Source organism: Elgaria multicarinata, chromosome 11 (assembly GCF_023053635.1).
Source record: "Elgaria multicarinata webbii isolate HBS135686 ecotype San Diego chromosome 11, rElgMul1.1.pri, whole genome shotgun sequence".
Lineage (NCBI taxonomy): Eukaryota > Metazoa > Chordata > Lepidosauria > Squamata > Anguidae > Elgaria > Elgaria multicarinata.
Window position 1 is genome coordinate 40,176,338 of NC_086181.1, and position 18,754 is coordinate 40,195,091.

General features: G+C 51.9%; 1 protein-coding gene and 2 non-coding genes across 12 annotated transcripts in view; all 3 read right to left on the reverse strand.

Annotated features, from left to right (window-relative positions):
- Positions 1-2,084: 2,084 nt before the first annotated feature.
- The window catches only part of CHD8 (chromodomain helicase DNA binding protein 8), a 76,101-nt gene continuing 59,431 nt past the window's right edge, over positions 2,085-18,754 (reverse strand). For 4 of the 10 annotated variants that reach the window (XM_063137813.1, XM_063137810.1, XM_063137808.1 and 1 more), the window contains exons 27-39: positions 18,377-18,480; positions 17,298-17,412; positions 16,920-16,998; positions 14,922-14,976; positions 14,616-14,811; positions 13,091-13,299; positions 11,746-12,297; positions 11,051-11,199; positions 9,976-10,227; positions 7,764-7,871; positions 7,428-7,628; positions 5,730-5,852; positions 2,085-3,466 (exon numbers count right to left, since the gene is read on the reverse strand). In XM_063137813.1, the coding sequence (XP_062993883.1) occupies positions 2,972-3,466; positions 5,730-5,852; positions 7,428-7,628; positions 7,764-7,871; positions 9,976-10,227; positions 11,051-11,199; positions 11,746-12,297; positions 13,091-13,299; positions 14,616-14,811; positions 14,922-14,976; positions 16,920-16,998; positions 17,298-17,412; positions 18,377-18,480 (2,638 nt within the window). In that variant the 3' untranslated portion in view covers positions 2,085-2,971. The remainder of the gene's footprint in view (positions 3,467-5,729; positions 5,853-7,427; positions 7,629-7,763; positions 7,872-9,975; positions 10,228-11,050; positions 11,200-11,745; positions 12,298-13,090; positions 13,300-14,615; positions 14,812-14,921; positions 14,977-16,919; positions 16,999-17,297; positions 17,413-18,376; positions 18,481-18,754) is intronic. The other 6 variants (XM_063137814.1, XM_063137809.1, XM_063137806.1 and 3 more) reach the window with 3 other exon arrangements.
- On the reverse strand, positions 9,797-9,899 carry LOC134407089 (small nucleolar RNA U6-53/MBII-28). The gene has a single exon (XR_010026013.1). It is a non-coding gene; the product is annotated as a small nucleolar RNA U6-53/MBII-28 (small nucleolar RNA).
- On the reverse strand, positions 17,075-17,184 carry LOC134407087 (small nucleolar RNA U6-53/MBII-28). Its single transcript, XR_010026012.1, has one exon. It is a non-coding gene; the product is annotated as a small nucleolar RNA U6-53/MBII-28 (small nucleolar RNA).

Below are 18,754 nucleotides of genomic sequence, written 5' to 3' on the forward strand. Positions count from 1 at the left end.
TGAAATACTGTGTACAGTTCTGGTCACCATACCTAAAAAGGATACTGTAGAGTTTTTTTTGGGGGGGGGGAAATGCAGAAAACGGCACCTAAAATGATGAAGGAGCTATAGGAAAACCACCACCCCAGATGGAAAAGTTACATCGGGTGGGGGGGAGGCAAGGGAAGATATGGTAAGAGGTGGACAAAATTATTCATGGTGTAGAGAAAGTGGGTAAGGAAATCTCTCTCCGTCATAATACTTGAACCCAGGTCATCCCATGGAGCTCACTGGTGAAAGATTCAGGACATAAAAGGAAGTACTTCTTCACACAGCACAGAGTCAAACTACAGAATTTGCTACAAGATGTAGCGATGGCTTTAAAAGGCGATTAGACAAATTCCTGGAGGCGAAGGCTATCAATGGCTACTAGTCTTGAAGGCTTTGTGCGGCGTTCAGTATCAGAGGCAGTATGCCTACATACATCAATTGCTGGAGACTTATTTCCAATGGGCAGCCATTTTGTGAATAGAATGCTGGACGAGATGGACCCGGAGTCGGATTCAGCATGGCTTTACTTACGTTCTCATCTACTGCGACTCACTACCACCACTGTTGCTGGTGGACAAGAAAATTGAGAAGGGTAGCAGTAAGTCCAGGGAACTTTTGTCAGTGGGCAAAAGTGGTGTGTGTGGCATTCTTCAGGGGCCCAACCATGATATTAGGCCTGATCTTCTGCAAGGAACCAAACTTGTACCTTCAATTTCTTCCTAGGAAGTCTGCTTTTCCTATACATGTCTTTTGTCTCAAAGTGTTTTGTGCTGAAACTGGACTGCCACTTCAAGGAGTTAACGAACCCTAGAATGGGTTCATTCCAGGGATGGGAAGACATTCCTTCTTTAAAAGTGCCGGGCCTGCCCTCAAAACACTGTCCAGAAATCATCTTTTAACAGCCTTCCTCAACCAGGGGCGCTCCAGATGTGTTGGACTACAACTCCCAGAATGCCCCAGCCAGCTGGCTGGGGCATTCTGGGAGATGCAGTCCAACACATCTGGAGCGCCCTAGGTTGAGGAAGGCTGCTTTAAGACAAGGCAATGCCCAGGTGGGACAGCCAAAGTTCTGCTTTAGAGTTGGTTACAATTCCCCATGGCTTCCCCTTCTTGTTTTACAAACAAGCATTGCCTTCTTGACTCAGAAGCAATTTTTACAGCTGAAGAGCATTTTTTAAAATTGGTTTTTTTGAGGGAGGAGATACACGTCAGCTGTGATTCACCTGTTGGATCGCAGAGAGGTTGGTTCCATTGATCCAGGATTAGGATTTAAATTCAGAGCAAAAGACAACTATGCAACACAATCAATCCTATGTGCGCTTACTTAGATGTTTGAATCAACTAGGTTGTTTCAAGGGAAGAGAGCAAGGCTGTCTACTATCTTATGAACATAGAAACCTAATGTAGCCCAATACTGCCTACATTGACCAACAGTGTCTCTTTACTGCTTCAGATGGTTCTTTTCAACCCTTTAGAGATACTGGAGATTGAACCTGGGTACTTTCTGCATAAAAAGTATATGCTTTACCACTCCCTTCTGTCAAGTACAGGTATGGGTGTATAAAGGAAGAGGAGCTGTTAAAGTCATAGGCATTTTGTGAAAGAGCCTTCTTTGAAATCCCTCCCGTCCACCCGTCTATGGAATGATCTTCCCATGGAGATTCACCCTAGTATATTCATTATGTACATTTAAGTGCCAGGTTAAGACCTTGCACTTTAAGCAGGCATTTAACCTTTAATCTGCTTTATTAATTTTTACTGCTGGCTCCTCTCTCTCTCTCTATAATGCTGAATAGTATATTATTTTGATACTTGTATTACTTTTTATTTTTGCTCATTTTCTTGTTGCTGTCTGGTTTTAGGATGGCAAACCACCCCGAAGGCATTATTTGCCAATTGGACGGTATACAAACCAAATTCCTTACAAAAAGAATAAATACGATGAAATTTCCGAAGTCATTAAAGCTCAAGCGACCTGACCCAAATGCAGGGTCTTCATTCTCCTCCTCTCCCACCTCAAATATCTTCACAAAAAGAGAGACACGCCCGAGACACAGGTTGTACATCCCAAGTCTTAGGAAGTTTTTTATGCAATTGATACAACAGCATGAAGGAGTAGGATTGGGGTGGGGGGGAATTTTTGTGCATTTTTGTTCCTTTTATTAAAAAACAAAAGAAAAAAGAAGAGGAGAAACCAGCTACAGGAAGCTCTACCTTCTGTTCCCCCACAGCCCCCTGCCACCCCCCAAAACCCACCCTCTGTGACTCGACTCCCCGACAATTTATTCCCACAGCCTCAGCCATATTACACAAGACATATTACATATTTATAAATATAAACCCCACCCACGCGGAGACAGGGGGACGGAGGGAGAGGAAAGGAGCCCCCCCCCACCCCCTTTTTTGCACTTATGTTACAGCACATGAACCTGGGGCGGAAAGAGGGCTGGGGAGAAGTGGAGTAGGCTGTGGGGAGAGCCAAAAAAAAAACAAAAACAGGGGAGGGGAGATGCTACTTATACCCCAGATCGTATTGGCAAGATGGAGCCCCTACCGTGGTTTCTGCTCCCCCCCCCCCGTGCGCCGGACCCCTCGAGGAGATCAAGACCGCAAACGCAAGGATAGTTCCCAATTGATACCAAGTGACGGAAGGAGAGGTCGGACCAAACCCACAGTCAATTTTCTTTTTCTGTTTTTAAAAACGCCACACCGGAGCACCCTTCTAGGAGAGCTGTTGTCTAACCAACCTTTGCTGGGGTGAGAAGGACCCTGCTTTGCCCTCCCCCCTGCAAGTCACGTGGAATGAGGGGAACCCAACCCACCGGCCCGTGCCTGAATGGGCAAGGAGTCTCTGGCCTGTCAAATTTCTCAACATCAAGGGGGTGGCTAGTCCCAGCCAGCTTGGCGCTGGTTCACGTCCGTCCGTTCCCGGGACAAAGGCTCAGTCGTCCCCTTCCTCGTCCCCTTCGTCGCTGGAGTCGGAGTTGGCCGGCATCATGGGGTCGTCGTCTAGCAAGGAGAAGTCCCGCTCCGAGCTGGCGTAGCCCTGAGACAAGTCGTCCATCTCGTCTTCCTCCTCGTCCTCGTCCACGGGCTGGGCGTGGCCCAGGTGCAAGGGGGCCGCGGCGTAGCCGGCGTGGCCGAGGGCGGGATGGAGCAGAGTGCCGGAGGAGGACGCGGCGGCGGCGGCGGCCGCAGTGGCGGCGGCCGCAGTTGAAAAGGGCATGTATTGCAAGGAGCCGTGGGCGGGGCCGGCTTGGAAGTGTGCGTGGTGCAAGGAGAGGGGCCCAGTGGCTCCTAGTTGGACCCGGCCGGCTCCCATCAGAGCCATCATGTTGGAAAACTCCATGGGGGTTTGGCGGCCTCGCTTTTGGGTGTTTTCAGCCCCTACTGGTCCTGGAAGGAGACGGTTCATGGTGGGATCTGGCAGAAAACCCTAGGGAAGGGAAGAGGACATTTAGAGCAGGAGTAGCAGGGAGACGGGTAGGAAATTTAGGACAGTATTTCCCCCGCCCCCCCCCCCCCCTTTGTTACTGCCCTCTGCCAACGGTCGCCAAAACTTGCTATGTGTAGGGCCTAACCCCTACTACATAAAGTACTAGCACATATGAATAGCATTTTAACACTGGAGAGCCAGCGTGGTGCAGGGGTTAAACTTTTGCACTGGGACTTGGCAAACTGGGCGACTCTGGGCCAGTTATTGACGCGCTTTGCACGACAGGACAATCCAACGGTGGGTTGTCACCCTTGTGTGTTTCTGGGTGGCCTCTCGTGACTTCTAAACCTGGCGCAGTTCCCCGAATGTGGCTTGTTCACCACATAGAAGTCATCCAGAGAACTCATCACTTGCTGTTAGGTTGTTCAGGATGGCTTGTTTACAGAGCGGCTCGTCGTGATGTAGGAACGCAGCAGAGCGGTTTATACTAGGGCTGTGCTCCGCTTCTCCTCGGACCGGAGAAGCAGAAGCAGATCGGGGTGCTTCGCCTCCCTTTAAGGCGGAGGCGAAGAGGATCGGGGGAGCAGCGGAGCGTCGCGGATCGAGGCGAAGGCGGATCCTTCGCCTCGATCCGGAGCTCCGCAAAAAAGGTAAGGGGGGTTTACTTGGTCCTGCCGCTGCCGCCACCCGCAGAGCCAGGTAAGGGGGCAAGGGGGAGGGGGGTCTTACCTGCATCCATTCGTGGCCCCGCGGCTGCTTCAACTGAGCCCGAGGACTCAAACAGGAAGACCGGCCGTGGACGGCCGCAGGTAAGGGGGAGGAGGGAGGGGGGGTTTACGTGGCCCTGCCACCGCCTGTGCGGCAATGGCAGCAGAGCAAGGTGAGGGGGCAAGGGGGAGGGGAGGTCTTACCTGTGTCCGTCGCGGCCCATCGCCGGCTTCACTAGAGCCCGCGTCTCAACCCGGAAATGTAGGCCGCAAGCAGGGCCTACAGTTCCTGGTTGAGCCACGGGCTCTAGTGAAGCTGGCGGCGGGCCAGGATGGAAGCAGGTAAGGTGGGAGGCGGGCCTTACCTGGCCCCGCCCCCCGCCACTGCGGAGCTCCGATTCGGAGCCAGAGCTCCGCAGTGGACCCTAGGCGGATCAAGGCAGGGCGGATTGAGGGGTCCGTGCACAGCCCTACTTTATACATGGCTTGTTGGCAAGAGCAACAAAAAAGCCTCCTTGTGATCTTGCTAACGCTGCCTCTTGCCCCCGTCCTCCCTCCAAGAAATACTTGTCAATGTACTCCCTCCATTTCGTCGCCTCCCTAAATAGTGGCACTTTCTTTTTTTCACCTTCAAAGAGATATACGCAAATTTAGCGTTATTTCTCCCCCACCTTTCAGGAGATTTGCGCAGATTTAACATCCATTTTTTCACTTGCAGGGAGATTTGCTCAAATTTAACATTTGTTTCAAAAACAAATTTAGGGGGGGGGCGGAGATTTGTGCAGATTTGCAGTAATTACGGCGCTATAGCGAATTTCCACAAAGGTTTTTTTAAAAAAGTAACATTAGATTTGTGCAAATCTCCCCAAAGGTGAAAACAAATTAAATATGCGCAAATCTCCCCCATAAGCGTATTTGCATTCATTCATGGAGCAGACTGCTAAGGCCGGGCCGCAAAGGCCCATGGGATACATGCTGGGAGGACTAAGGCTCATGGGAAGTTGCCAAGCACTAATTGTCTGTCGGGAATAACGTGGGTTAACGATTGAACAATCCACCCGCTGTGGCTTGTTTTCGTGCAAACCGGCCCACTGGCTCTCAGCCTAACTGAGCTCACACGGTTATTGTGAGGATAAGAAAGGGAGCTGGGTTATGCATACCGCCTTGGGCTCTTGGAGGGAAGGCGGGATAGAAAAATGCAACAAATAAATAAATAAGGCGGCGTACATAACCCTCCTCTCCGTTTTATCCTCACAACAACAACAACCCTGTGAGGGAGGTTGGGCTGAGCGTCTGTGACTGGCCCAAAGTCACCCAGTGGGATTCCACGGATCTCCTAACTACCAGTCCAACACTTTAGCCACCACACCGCGCTGGCTCTCCGTTACGTTTCCCTTCCTATGTTGGGGGGCGGGAAAGCTTAACAAAACCACACACAGACATTCTTTGGGGGCATTTACAAATCTAGGAAAAGCGTAATGAACTAGCCCACTTCGTTGTGGACTTCAAACCCAGGAAGTGTGGCGAAGATGTGTGTGTGCGTGCAGCTTGATCACCTTCTTGCCGTTAGCTGAGATGCCGGCTGCCTGCATCCGCTCCAGCCCCACGAGGCAGCTGGGTTCAATTGGAACAGGCTTCGGAAACCTGGGCCATCGGTGCTTCCGGCGTTCCTCCATGTACTGCCGGGGGGAGAAGGGTAAACAGAGAAGAGTTAATCGGTGCTGAGTGAATCCAAGAGCTCCAGCGACGTTCACGGCCGTCGCTTCCACTTTCCCAAAGAAAAAGTCACCCTCTAAATCAGCCTTCCTCAACCTGGGGCGCTCCAGATGTGTTGGACTGCATCTCCCAGAATGCCCCAGCCAGGAAGGCTGCTCTAAATGCTTTCTAGATCTCCCTCGCCACCACGTTAACACAACGTCTACATTCCAGATCAGATAACCCCCCTGCAGCTCCTAAGATGACCCCCCTCCACCAGCCTTCCGCAACCTCGTGCCTTCAGATGTGTGGGGCTGCAACTCCACTCTCCGCCCCAGCGGGCCGTGCGGACTGGGGATGACGGGAGTTGTAGTCTAACGAACTTGGAAAGTGCCAGGTTGGGGAAGGCTTCCTTACCCCGCCCATCTTGAGCTGCCAACCCCTTTGGAAAACAAGAATAATGTGTGTGTGTGTGTGGGGGGGGGATGGACTGTCTACTCCAGGCGTGGGCAACATCTAGAGCTCTGGGGACCATTTTGGGGGAGTGGTGCCCAGGGACCCTTGCGGGCCACGCACAGCCTGATGTACTCTCACTGTCAGGAACTCTGGAGTCCTGAGCGTGCCAGGATGGCGTAAATGGTTTGAGCGTCCAGAAGGATGAGGACTGGAAATATTCAGATCAGTCAACAGTCAAAATATCTCAGCCTGGCCTATTTAATAGGCTTGAGATGAGTATAGGACAGAACCATGTACGCCCCCCACCCCACACTTCTGAGCTTCTTAGAGGAAGGGCAGGATACAAAGGCCACCAGTGAGGGAGGAAGCAGCAGCCAGGCACCTCTCCACCGTGCCTGGGTCCAGCTCCAGCTGAGAGCCCCCTCCCTCCTGCTACCAACTGTCTCTGCAGAGGCCACCAGTGAGGGAGGAAGCAGCAGCCAGGCACCTCTCCACCGTGCCTGTGTCCAGCTCCAGCTGAGAGCCCCCTCCCTCCTGCTACCAACTGTCTCTGCAGAGGCCACCAGTGAGGGAGGAAGCAGCAGCCAGGCACCTCTCCACCGTGCCTGTGTCCAGCTCCAGCTGAGAGCCCCCTCCCTCCTGCCACCAACTGTCTCTGCAGAGGCCACCAGTGAGGGAGGAAGCAGCAGCCGGGCACCTCTCCACCGAGCCTGGGTCCAGCTCCAGCTGAGAGCCCCCTCCCTCCTGCTACCAACTGTAACTGCTGAATTTTGCAACTAAGATTGTAGTGCCTGAATTTGCTTTCCTTTCCCCCCTCCTCCTCCTCCCTCCCAATCCCCTTTCCTTTTGTGTCATGTCTTTTAGATTGTAAGCCTGTGGGCAGGAACTGCCAAGAAATACTTTTGTAAGCCGCCGTGAGAGCCTTTTTTGGCTGAATGGCGGCATAAAAATCCTTAAATAAATAAAAATAAATAAATAAAGGTAGCAGATCTCCCACAGCCAGGCTAGGAAACAGACACGGGTTCGAGACCTTGCACCCGAGGGTGGAGAAAAAGGATGTTTCCATGTTGGCCGAGTGGGTGAAACTTTCAAAAACAGCTTACGGCCAGGAAGCGAGGGTCCACGGCGTACTCCGGGTGGGCCTGCAACCACACCTCAAGGTCGGCCCGTCGGGGCGCCGCGTCGCCCACCAGCAGCGTCCCGTCAGTCTTGTTCACCACGGGGATCCGGGCCTCCAGGTCAATATCAGGGCCTCTCAGCGCCTCCAGGCACTGCAGCTCCAGCTGGGAACCCAGAAAAAGATGCTGGGGTGAGAAAAAAAGAAAAAGGAAAAAGGGGATGCTACGGGAGCCGCCCCCCCCCCCTTGACCCCTTGCGGCTCGGGCTAACACAGATTCTCCCCCCTGTTCTCTCCCCCACCATCCCTGGACGGCTTTTACCTCCACCATCTTCTTGCTGCTCTTCTTCTGGGTGAGAGTGGGGCGTTCCCGCATGGCGCCGTTCGGGACCAGTTTGTGCTTCTGGAAGGTCAGCTTGATTCCCTCTTCCTAGAAAAGGCAAGGAGAGATTAAGGATCCCACGCCTGTGATGGCAGAGGTGGGTGGGTGGGGGAACTGTAACGCAGTGTGGAATCGGCATTTAGCAGGAAGGAAACCGGTGGCAAGGGAAGATTTCACAGCTGGTTCCAACTGGACTACCCTCCCCACCAGGGCTAACTGACACCCACTGCAACAGAGGCCTTGTGGAGCCAAGAGAGGAACAACAAGTCTCCTCGCACCCCCCGTCCTTTGTGCGAGCCATGATGCAACTGAGAAGCCTCTAATTAACCATTGTTTTGTCCAAGCCAGGAAACTGCAGTTGCAGCCTTCAAAACAAGCCAGGATATTTAAGCCAAGTTCAAATCATGGTTTAATATCCTGGCTTACCCATACATTGCATGTTATGCTGTACGTTATATGAAACTCCCAAGGGAAAAATACCTGAACAAAGGCTAGGCACTCGCAATGACACAGATAAAACCAAGTTATCTGCTGTCTGGCATGGTTATGTCAATACCGACAAATTTGCTGTGAAACCGTCCAATTTAGGCAGGCCGATGAGGCTGATTTCGAGGTTTAAGGACTTTACTCTTGTGTATGAGCTATGAATGGTAAAGGTTTGATTTGTTTGGCTTTAAATTTCCTTTCTGGCTATAAGCCATAATTGGTTGCCTAATAAACTTCATTCGGGCTGGGGATATCTTGGCTTGCTCGGAGGCTGGTAAACAGCTCCCTGGTTCGGATGAGAGGAGAAACTATGGTTAATTAAGAGGCTTCCTGGTTTGTTTGTTCATGCCACATGTGAGTGCTCGTTGCTCGCGTGTATTTTTAATGAAGCGATCGGCAAAATAGGAATAAATCTATATTCTTCCATTTCTATCAAATGCATTGGCTTTCGCCTTCACCAGTGACAGTGGACCGATTGTGATAACAGCAACCATGAACACCCTGAGTTTGCCATTATTTGCAAAATCTGGATTTCAAAGGAGGCCATGCGTGAGTGGCTGCTTCACCCCTACAAAGCCATTCGCATAGATGGGATCACTCTTCCTTCTGTATTCAGATGGTAAACGAAGACTGAGACCATGATAGTAGTTAGAGTATCCTGGAGAGTGTGTGCCTGTATTATTATTATTATTATTATTATTATTATTATTATTATTATTATTATTATTATTATATTCCGCCCCACAGCCAAAGCTCTCTGGGCGGTTTACAAAAGTTAAAAACAGTGAACATTAAAAAGAAATATACAAACTTTAAAACCATAAAAAGCATAAAATACAAACAAAAACAGACAATATCCATTTAAAAACAACTATTCTGGGGTCAGTTTAAAAACTCAGCATATGCTGTTAAATGCCTAGGAGAAGAGAAAAGTCTTGACCTGGCGCCGATAAGATAACAATGTAGGCACCAGGCAAGCCTCGTCGGGGAGATCATTCCATAACTGCGGGGCCACCACTGAAAAGGCCCTCTTCCCTTGTTGCCATTCTGAGCCTTCAGCGTGGTGGCCCCCCTCCTGTGGAACTCCCTGCTTCTGGAGGTCAGGCAGGCTCCGACCTTGTACTCCTTTCGGCGCCTCCTGAAAACATCTTTATTCCAAGAAGCCTTTCTCTAACATGCAGCCTTGGATTTCTGATTTTCTGCTTCTTTTTAAATTTTGTTTTAACTGTTTTATTCTGTTTTTATTTTCATTTTACCTTGTACACCGCTCCGAAATTTTTCAATGGGGAGCAGTATATAAATATCCTAAATAAATAAATAAATAAATAAATAGGCACCTGGAGGAGGACCTTAGATGTGTATACGTGCACACACGTATATAAAACCTTCTTTCAACATTTTACTTATTTTACTTAGCTTTAATTTGTTTAGCTAACTGCAATGAACTAGAATTTTTTTTAAAAAAAAAGAAAATGCATACAACGGACGTGCCTCAGTGCAAGTAGTAAGATCAATTCATGAAACCCCGGAGCACAGCCGTCTGCTCTGCCTAGGGGGATTCGGTATTAGCATGGCAAATCATCACAGGCAAGCCTCGTGGACGGGCGAAACCACCCCGGCGTTGGGGAACACAGACGCCGCCCCCCCGCTCCAGCCTTCCACTCACATCTTTGATCTGCACGGTGAACTCCTTGTCTTGGCCGCTGTGCCGGAGGCGGGTGAAAGAGGTCGCGCCTTCCTCCTGCGGCCCGTGGGGGCAGATGTGGGGGATGGGAGAGCTGGTGTACTCCCCGTGCAAGCGGGAGAGGCCTTCTCCTTGGCCTAGGCAAGACCCCCCCTGTCCTTGCTGCACTGAAGGCCATTTCCCGGACAGCACGGCCTGACACACCAAGTCGATGCGGTTGATGAGGACTCGGTCCTGGCGGAAGCAAGAGGGAACAGGGGAAGTCAGCCAGCCCTAGCCGTGAGGCCCCCATCGATCTGAATTCAGCTTCCATCAGCACTTACTAGGGTGGGGGGAACTGTGCTGAGCAGGGAGACAACCAAATGACTGGCGGTCAGGGGGAAAGGGGAGGAGTCAAGAGGAAGGGGGTGTGGCCAGCTGAGTAAGCCTTCAGAGCTGCATTGGGATCCCAAGAGGGCCAGATGTGGCCTTTGGTTCTGCCCCCCCCCCCCCGTCCCTCCAATTTTTTTATTTATTTATTGAATTTTTATACTGCCCAATAGCCGAAGCTCTCTGGGCGGTTTACAAAAAATCAATGGGGCTTTAAGCTAATCACAATGAAGTCCCAATTCCATTGCTTTCAATGGGGGCTTCGTCACATCTAACTTCAACCCACAGGGGGTCTGTGAGGAAAGCCAGGCAGAAATTTAGCCTGTGCGCCACCACCCGGCTCTACCCATTGGAAGAAACTGCAAGGAAACGAGAAGATCTGGTTCCGATTTCCTTCCCCATGCTTTGAACCTCACTCTGCCCTCTACATCACATGAACTGGTTCGGACACTTCGCTGGATCCTGGCCCTTCCGTCCGCATCCTCACCTTTCACTGCCAATATGGACACGCTAGACATCTGCCAATCCTGTTCAGGGCCTATTCCACCCCACACCCAGCCTAGCTCAGGCCGTTTCCAATATATGGACCCCGTGGACACCCTCCAAGTCCTGCTCAGGAGGCCTAGCGGTGTGCTGTAGGAGACGTCCCCCCAGCGCAACGCCTTCCCCTCGGCGGCCATCTTCTTACCTTCGGCCACTCGTGGGCACGCTGGCGCTCCTGCAGCAGCAGGTCCGAGGCACTGGGCTGCGGGGAGCTGCCCTCGTGGGAGGTGGGCAGGGACAGCAGCGAGGACTCTTCCTCCTCAAAGAGCTTCCCGCCGCAAGAGGCCTCCTCACCTGGCGGAGAAGAAGCGGCAGAGGCTGCAAGGGGCTGCCACAGAGCCAGGCGCGAGGCGGGGGTGGCCGCCGCCGGCCTGCCAAAAGCCTAACTGACAGGCCTTCTCTCGCGCTGCCCGAACGCGGGAATGGTTGCGGGGCATCCTTGGTGCACGGTCCGCACCAAAAATGCCGGTGGGGTTTTCTATAAGGCGGCAGACCATCGCCTCAGGGGAGGTCGGGGTCCCCTGTTCACAGTAAGAGCGTGGCCTGAGGGCACACGACAAAGGCACCTTGCTAAAGCTAAGCTGATCTGTCTCTTCAGTGCCTGGACGGGAAGCCGCCTTCAATTTAGGTCCAATGAAAATCAGTCATAATGCACAACCAAAACAAACTAAAATCTCTTTTGTCCACTGGCACCGTTCCTTTTCAGCAGAGCCAGGCAAAGGATATGTCCCAAGAGACCCCTTCTTTATTGCGAAGTGGGCAAAGGAGCTCGCTAGGCCCGCCCAGCCAAGAGGTCTGAGAAAGAGAGAAGATCGCTGCGAAAAACAGAGAGTCGCTCACCCTCACTGTCGTCGGAGCAGCCCGAGGAGGAAGAGCAAGACGAAGAAGCGGAGATCTTGCCGAGGTCCAGCTCCGAGTCCGAATCGTCGGCCGATTCGGGTTTAGCGGCGAGGGCCGAGGGCGGCGGACCAGGCAGCTCATGCAAAGGCGGGGGGAGGAGCAAGGGGGAAGGAGCCGCCGCTGCCGCTCCGGGGAGAGGCAGCCCCGACGGCTGTGGGGGCAGCGGGGGCGTCCCGGTGCCCCCCGCCCGGCTGTGCAGGTGGCTGAGGCGAGCCGCCAGGAAGGAGAAGTCCGAATCCTGCATGATGGTGGCGTCGGTCTGGCTGAGGCCGTGGCGCGCCACGCCCCGCAGCAGCTCTCCGTCGTGGCGCCCGCCCTGCCACCAGGTGGGCATCTCGGGGCCCGGGGGCTGGCAGAGGGCGAGCCGCTCCTCCAAGAGGGGGTGGCACAGCACTTGCTCCCGCAGGCGCCGCAGCAGGTCGATGCGGTAGAGGGTGCGCGAGGCCCGCTCCTCCGTGATGGGCTCGATGAACAGCGTCGGGTCTGGAGACTCTGCGAGGGAGGAAGAGGCGGGGGGGGGGGGGGGAACAAGGCAGGGCGCTCACATCTAGGGTGCCGTCTCCCCTTCTCCTCAACAGTCTGGCTGATCTCCGGGCTGGAGCCTGCTCCCTGCCTCCTACTTCCTGCGCCCTACCCCACGCTTCGCTGCGGAAGCCCAGTCCCTGGGTTCAACCCATCAACATCTCCAGCTAGATCAGGGATGGGTTGCCTGCAACCCCCGCTGCCCCCTGCCCCAGTGCAGCTCCTGTCACCCCGCTCTTCCCCCTCTTCCCCTCCCAATTTTTTTTTTTTAAAACCATTTCTTTAAACAAACAAACCAAAAATGGCATCTGGAGCTGCTACAGAACATGAAAAGGGGCAACGTTAGCTTGTCCGCAAGCTAATTTTGTCCTCTCAGAGACCCACAGGTGCTACGGAATGCCAAAGGGGTCAAATTCAGATTGCAAACAAAATTTGACATTTCAGCGCTCTAGAATGCTCTGGATGCATTCTGCCCCCACCCACCCCTAATTTTTTTTTAGTTCAGTTTTTGGGAGACTGTGGCCTGCTCTTCCAGGGGAGAGGGTTCAGGAGGGGGAAATGACCCCCGGAATTCTCAAAGTTGCCCACCCCTGAGTTAGATGATCCCCCCTTTAGTGTGCAGAATGCTTTACAGCAACCTCTCCTGTGCTGGATGGGAATGATGAGACGCGTAGTCTCACACATCGAGAGGCTGTTTGGTCAGGGCAAGGCTGGGCTACCCCGCCCTGTAGGTTCCCCGTCCACCCTGTCCCCCGGCACTAACCGTCGCTGGCCGCGGGAGGCAGCCGGCACACCTGCCGGCACATGGCCACAAAGCCGTGGAAATACTTGGCCAGGCTCTCGTCGGTCTTCTTGTCCAAGCGGGCCAGGGCCCGGAAGCGGCTCCAGTGAAAACGCATGGTGTCCGGGTCGTACTCTACCCCAAAGGTGGAGACCACACGATAGAAGTCCGACTGCTCCCGACGCGTCCACCTTCGGGGAGAGGAGAGTCAACGCATAAGGAGGCAATTCAATGGAAGAACTTCGGGACTGACCAGTCGCACCTTGACCTCATAACCCATTGGCCTAGTTGCAATTCCAACACCTCCAGGTTGGGCAAGGCTGTTCCAAAACGCCTGTTATAGCACCCATGGGCACTGTTTAAGAACTGCATATGCTTGATTCAGGACGACTCTTTTGACTCAGATGCAACTCACTGGCTGAGTACAGACAACTCGTTTCTCAACGGCAGTTTTAGAACTCCATGGTGTTTTTTACACCACCATTTTTGGGGGGAAACACTCCACGCAGAATATCCACGTTGCGCAGAGGAGAGTTCCTGCACAACCGCTGTGCTGTATGTTGTGTGGCGGGCTCCGTGGAGTTTTCTGTTGCGTCGTGTTGACTTTCCCCACTGGCTACAGAGTTCTCTGGCAAGAGCGCCGAAAGGAGTGAGTGCCGCTCTAGGAGAGCCACCAAGATTGGGGTTTTTTTTTTTCAGCAATGGCTGATGGGATACCATTGGTAGGACCGGAGGAGGAAAGAGGGCAGAGGAACAGTCAATCAAACATTGTGATGGATTTTACTACACGGTAGCCCACAGTCACACAACGGTGGACTTAGAACATGTTGTGTGGGGAATACCTCCTAAAAACTCAACCGTTGAGTGGAGTTTTCACACTGCGTTGACTCACGTGCTGTCTGCACTGAGCCAAGACACCCTAAACCAAGTTTACTCAGAAGTAAGTCCCACAGAGCATAGTGGGACATACTCCTTCATAAAATGGGCTTACCACTGATCCGTAAGATTCCTTTAAGTAGACAGAAGCCGAAATACGTAACATTTCACCCATCATCTCCATGAAATAACAGTGTGCTCAATTTGTATAATTGTACGGATCCCCGTACTTAGCCCGAGTGTGGGGAGCGTCCAAGCCCACGGGCCACACGCGGCCTTCTAGACCCCAGACTCTTCCCCAGGCCACCTCCCCTCAAAAGCCCAGCGACGGACCACTGATATTGCTTATTCCGTCCTGCTTGGGCCCCCCATGAAAAAATGGACGGAGGGAGCCTTGCCCAAGTCTAGATGCAAATGACTTTTGTACATTAAACGAGGGTAAAAGCCCCACAAGTAACCCTGCCATTTGGGCTCTGGCCATGCTGACGGACAAAATGTAGACCCCAACAGGTTTTGACTGGGTTCATACGGACCTCGGCAGGAGGGGGAAAAAGGCTCCCCAACGGCCTCTGCCTTAGCCCAAACTAGGGAAGCAGGAAATGGAGGCCTCCCAGCCACCCCTCAGCGTTACCTTTGCTGCTTCTCCCGCCGCACCATTTCCTTCAGCTTGAAGGCGGCCTCACACCGCCGCCGCCGCCTGTCTCCTCGCTCCGCGGCCTCCATCTTGAGCTGTTCGCGCTTGTAGCTCCGCTGGAAGGCGGTGATGAGCCTCCGCAGGCGGGCCGTGAGCACCGAGGCGGGGGGCCAGAAGAGGTTCCCCGGTTGACCTGAGGGGAAAGACGGAAGCTGCGTCACTTCGGTTTCTGCCCCTCCCGCGCCACTGTCGCCGCCGCACGGCTCACCTTTCACCGCCTCCCCTTTGACCAACGCTATTTACCTTCCTCGCCATCCACCACAGATATTTCCTCATCCATCATCATTAGTGGGTCACCCTGGAGCAGAGAGATTAGTGCCGTAAATGAGAGGTTGGAATTTGCTGCCCTGACCAGATACTGAAACTGTAGGGGGTTTTATCACAAGTATCAAGAATATACCATCCAATACAAATATACTATCCAATGAATATACTATCTGAAAACAAAGCCCTATGAGGAGAGACTGAATGAAATGGGCATGTTCAGCCAGAAGAGAAGAGAAGACTGAGGGGAGACATGATAACACTCTTCAAATATGTGAAAGGTTGTCACACAGGGGAGGGCCAGGATCTCTTCTTGGGGCCTATGATTTCATTGAGCAAACAACTGTAAAAACCTTGTTGAATAAGCCCTGAGGAAGGATGTTTTTTGTCCGAAACGCGTAGGCACCTTCATTTATTTATTTATTTATTACATTTCTATGTCGCCCAATAGCTGGAGCTCTCTGGGCGGTTCATTAAACCTTTTTCATACAAATAATATTTTGCAAATATTCTGACCCTGCCTTGGTTCCGACCCTGCCTTCGGCTTGTTTTTTCAAGTTACAGGAAGCCAGGTTCCAGCTGGACATCAGGAAAAACTTCCTGACAGTTAGAGCAGTACGACAATGGAACCAATTACCTAGGGAACTCATGGGCTCTCCCACACTAGAGGCATTCAGAGGCAGCTGGACAGCCATCTGTTAGGTAAGCTTAAAGGTGGATTCCTGCAATGAGCAGGGGGTTGGACTCGATGGCCTTAGAGGCCCCTTCCAACTCTACTATTCTATGATTCTACGATATGAAAAAAGGTCTTCATTCAAGCTTCTAAAACATATCCTTGACACGTTGACCACCTTTAGGTCAGCCTTCCTCAACCTGGGGCGCTCCAGATGTGTTGGACTACAACTCCCAGAATGCCCCAGCCAGCTGGGGCATTCTGGGAGATGCAGTCCAACACATCTGCAGCGCCCCAGGTTGAGGAAGGCTGACCTAAAGGGTCGTCTCCTCCCACATGTACCCACTCAGACCCTTAGGTCATCTTCAGAGGCCCTCCTCTGGGTGCCCCCGCCAAAGGAAGCTAGGTGGGTGGCCCTCATCCAGAATACTAGAATCCGGGGTCATCCCATGAAGCCAATTGGTGGGAGATTCAGGACAGATAAAAGGAAGGACTTCTTCACACAGCACCTAGTTAACTCTGGAATTCACTACCACAAGAAGTAGTGATGGACTTCAATTTGGATGGGTTGGATAAATTCCTGGAGGAGGCAGCTCTCGATGGGTACTAGTCCTGATGGCTCAGTGCAACTTCTTGTATCAGAAGCAGTAAGCCTGTATTACAGTAGTTGCTGGGGAACATGGGTGGGAGGGTGCTGTTGCACCATGTCCTGCTTGTGAGTCCTTGGTCAACAGCTGGTTGGCCACGGTGTGAACAGAGTGCTGGACTAGATGGACCCTTGGTCTGATCCAGCAGGGCTCTTCTTACGTTCATAAGAAAGAGGGCCTTCCTAGTGGTGGCACCCAACTTGTAGAATAAACTCTCTAAAAGAGGTTGACCTGGCACCTCTGTTATATTTTGAGGCCAGGCAAAGACCATTCTTTTCTCCCAGGCATTACAGAGACCTAGTTCTAGGTTCTTATGGCTGTTTTATCGACTCCCATGCTGTTTATTGTTTTGCACTATATTATTTGTATTGTATTTTATGTGTTTTTTAAAACTGTTAAATGGCATTTTACTTTTTTAACTGTTCGTAATCTGCCCGGAGAACATTAGTTATTGGGAGGATGAGAAATGTAATCAATGAATGAATAAACAAACCTAGTATCTCTAAGGGCTGAAAATAAAAAGAATTAAAAATACCCTTTTTATTTGCTTTATTTGCATCTGAACTTTCTTAAAAGCACGAAGGAAGGAAGGAGAAGGAGAGAGAAAGAGAAATGAATGACGTGTGTCCATCGCGCGATAGCTTCAGGATCTCTCACCTCATCTTCCGGCTCCTTGGCAGGTCCTCCCACTGGTTTGTATTCCGGATCCTCGCAGTCCTTGTCAAAATCCACCCTGCTGGCAGGGGGGGGGGGGAGAGAACAGTCAGTCGCGCCCACGTTAATCCCAGGCTCTTCTCTTTCCCACCGCGTGCGCACCTCAGGCCTTCCCGCGAGAAGTGAGCTTAACTCACTGACACCCGAGGTTCAGAGCCAACGGCTCTGTTCGGCGCCTCGGTATTAGCATGGCGAATCATCACGGGTGCGCCCCTTCGCTGCTCCCTCTACGCCCCCCACAGTTGTAAGCTCCCTTCCGCCAGGAACTCCCACCCAGCCACCCACCTCGGCCTTTCCGCCCCCTCAGCAGCCGCCACTCACCCTTCTCCCACATCCAGGCGGTGCTCCGCGGCAATGGCCTTATCGTCGGGACGACCGGCCTTCTCCAGGAAGCAGAGCGCGGGGTCTGCTCGCATGGTGTTGTACTTCTCGTAGCCTGTGGGAGGCGGGAAAAGGGGTTCAGAAAAGCCGGTGTAATGCTTCTTCACCTCCACGTATCTTCTGCCAGCGGATATATTCAAGGGTATTGAGGACCATCTTCCTGGATAATCCTAGGTTCTAGAATCCGCTGCCCAGGGATGCCACCTCATTCCCTTCCAGCAGTCTTCTGCTGCCTTGTTAAGACTTCTTAACTTGTTTTTAACCATATGCCTTTTTAAGAAGGCATGTTATTTGTAGGAAGGCCCTCCTGGTGAGTTCCTCAAAACTGGTAAGTTCTATTGACAGATGGGGATATTTTCAGTCTTTAAATTGCTAGCCATTTGCATTTTGTCTGTTATTTTCTATTATCCCAGCTGGTTGGCCACTGAGCGCTGGACTAGACGGAGCCTTGGTCTGATCCAGCAGGGCTCTTATGTTCATAAGAAAGAGGGCCTTCCCAGTGGTGGCACCCCAATTGTAGAATAAACTATAAAAAGAGGTTGGCCTGGCACCTATGTTCTTACGTTTTTGAGGCCAGGCAAAGACCATTCCTTTCTCCCAGGCACTACAGAGACCTAGTTCTAGGTTCTGATGGCTGTTTTATCAACTCTTTTCAATTATTGTCATTATTACTTTTTAAATTGATTAAATCTTGTTAGCTACCTTGAACATTTTACGACAAGACTGGGTAGAGACATCTTCAGCTTTCTTTGTTAAAACGAGCGTATTTCATTCTACCTTAACTTTTGGGTTCTCATTTTCTCATTCCTCTACACCACCCCTGCAAGGAAGGTCACTACCAATTCTGACAGGAGCAATTAACCAGCCCTCAGGCCGGTGAACACAGGTCCGTGCCGGAGGCAGGAGTTTGCCTGAAGACTACACCTGCCCCCATGCACAATGTAGTCCAGCCAACAGTACAGCACGCTATGGGATAACCGCTAACCCCTGCCCCAGAATGGGGCCCCAGCGTCACCTACCGTGTTTGAAGACTCCGAGGAGCAGAGACTTGTCAGTTTCAGTGTCCCACCAGGCGGTGGGGACTTCTGCCTGATCCACCAGTGGGAACCAGATGTCGATTTCACTGCAGGAATTAGTGGTAGGTGGGAGCAGAGAAGGCAGGGAAGAGAAACAGGAAGATGTCAGCTGTGAGCTGGGGAGATCATTCAGAAACGGAGCATCTTGCGGAAAAAACAGACTATTCATATATAGAGAGAGAATTTATATGAAACAGAGAGAAAGAATGATATCTCTTCTCTGTCCCTTAAAGGCAAACTGTACGAAAAGGGTTTGTTTTGAGAAGGAAGGGCCATAAAACGCACACACACATACCCAGCACCAAGCAAAACATAGGCTAA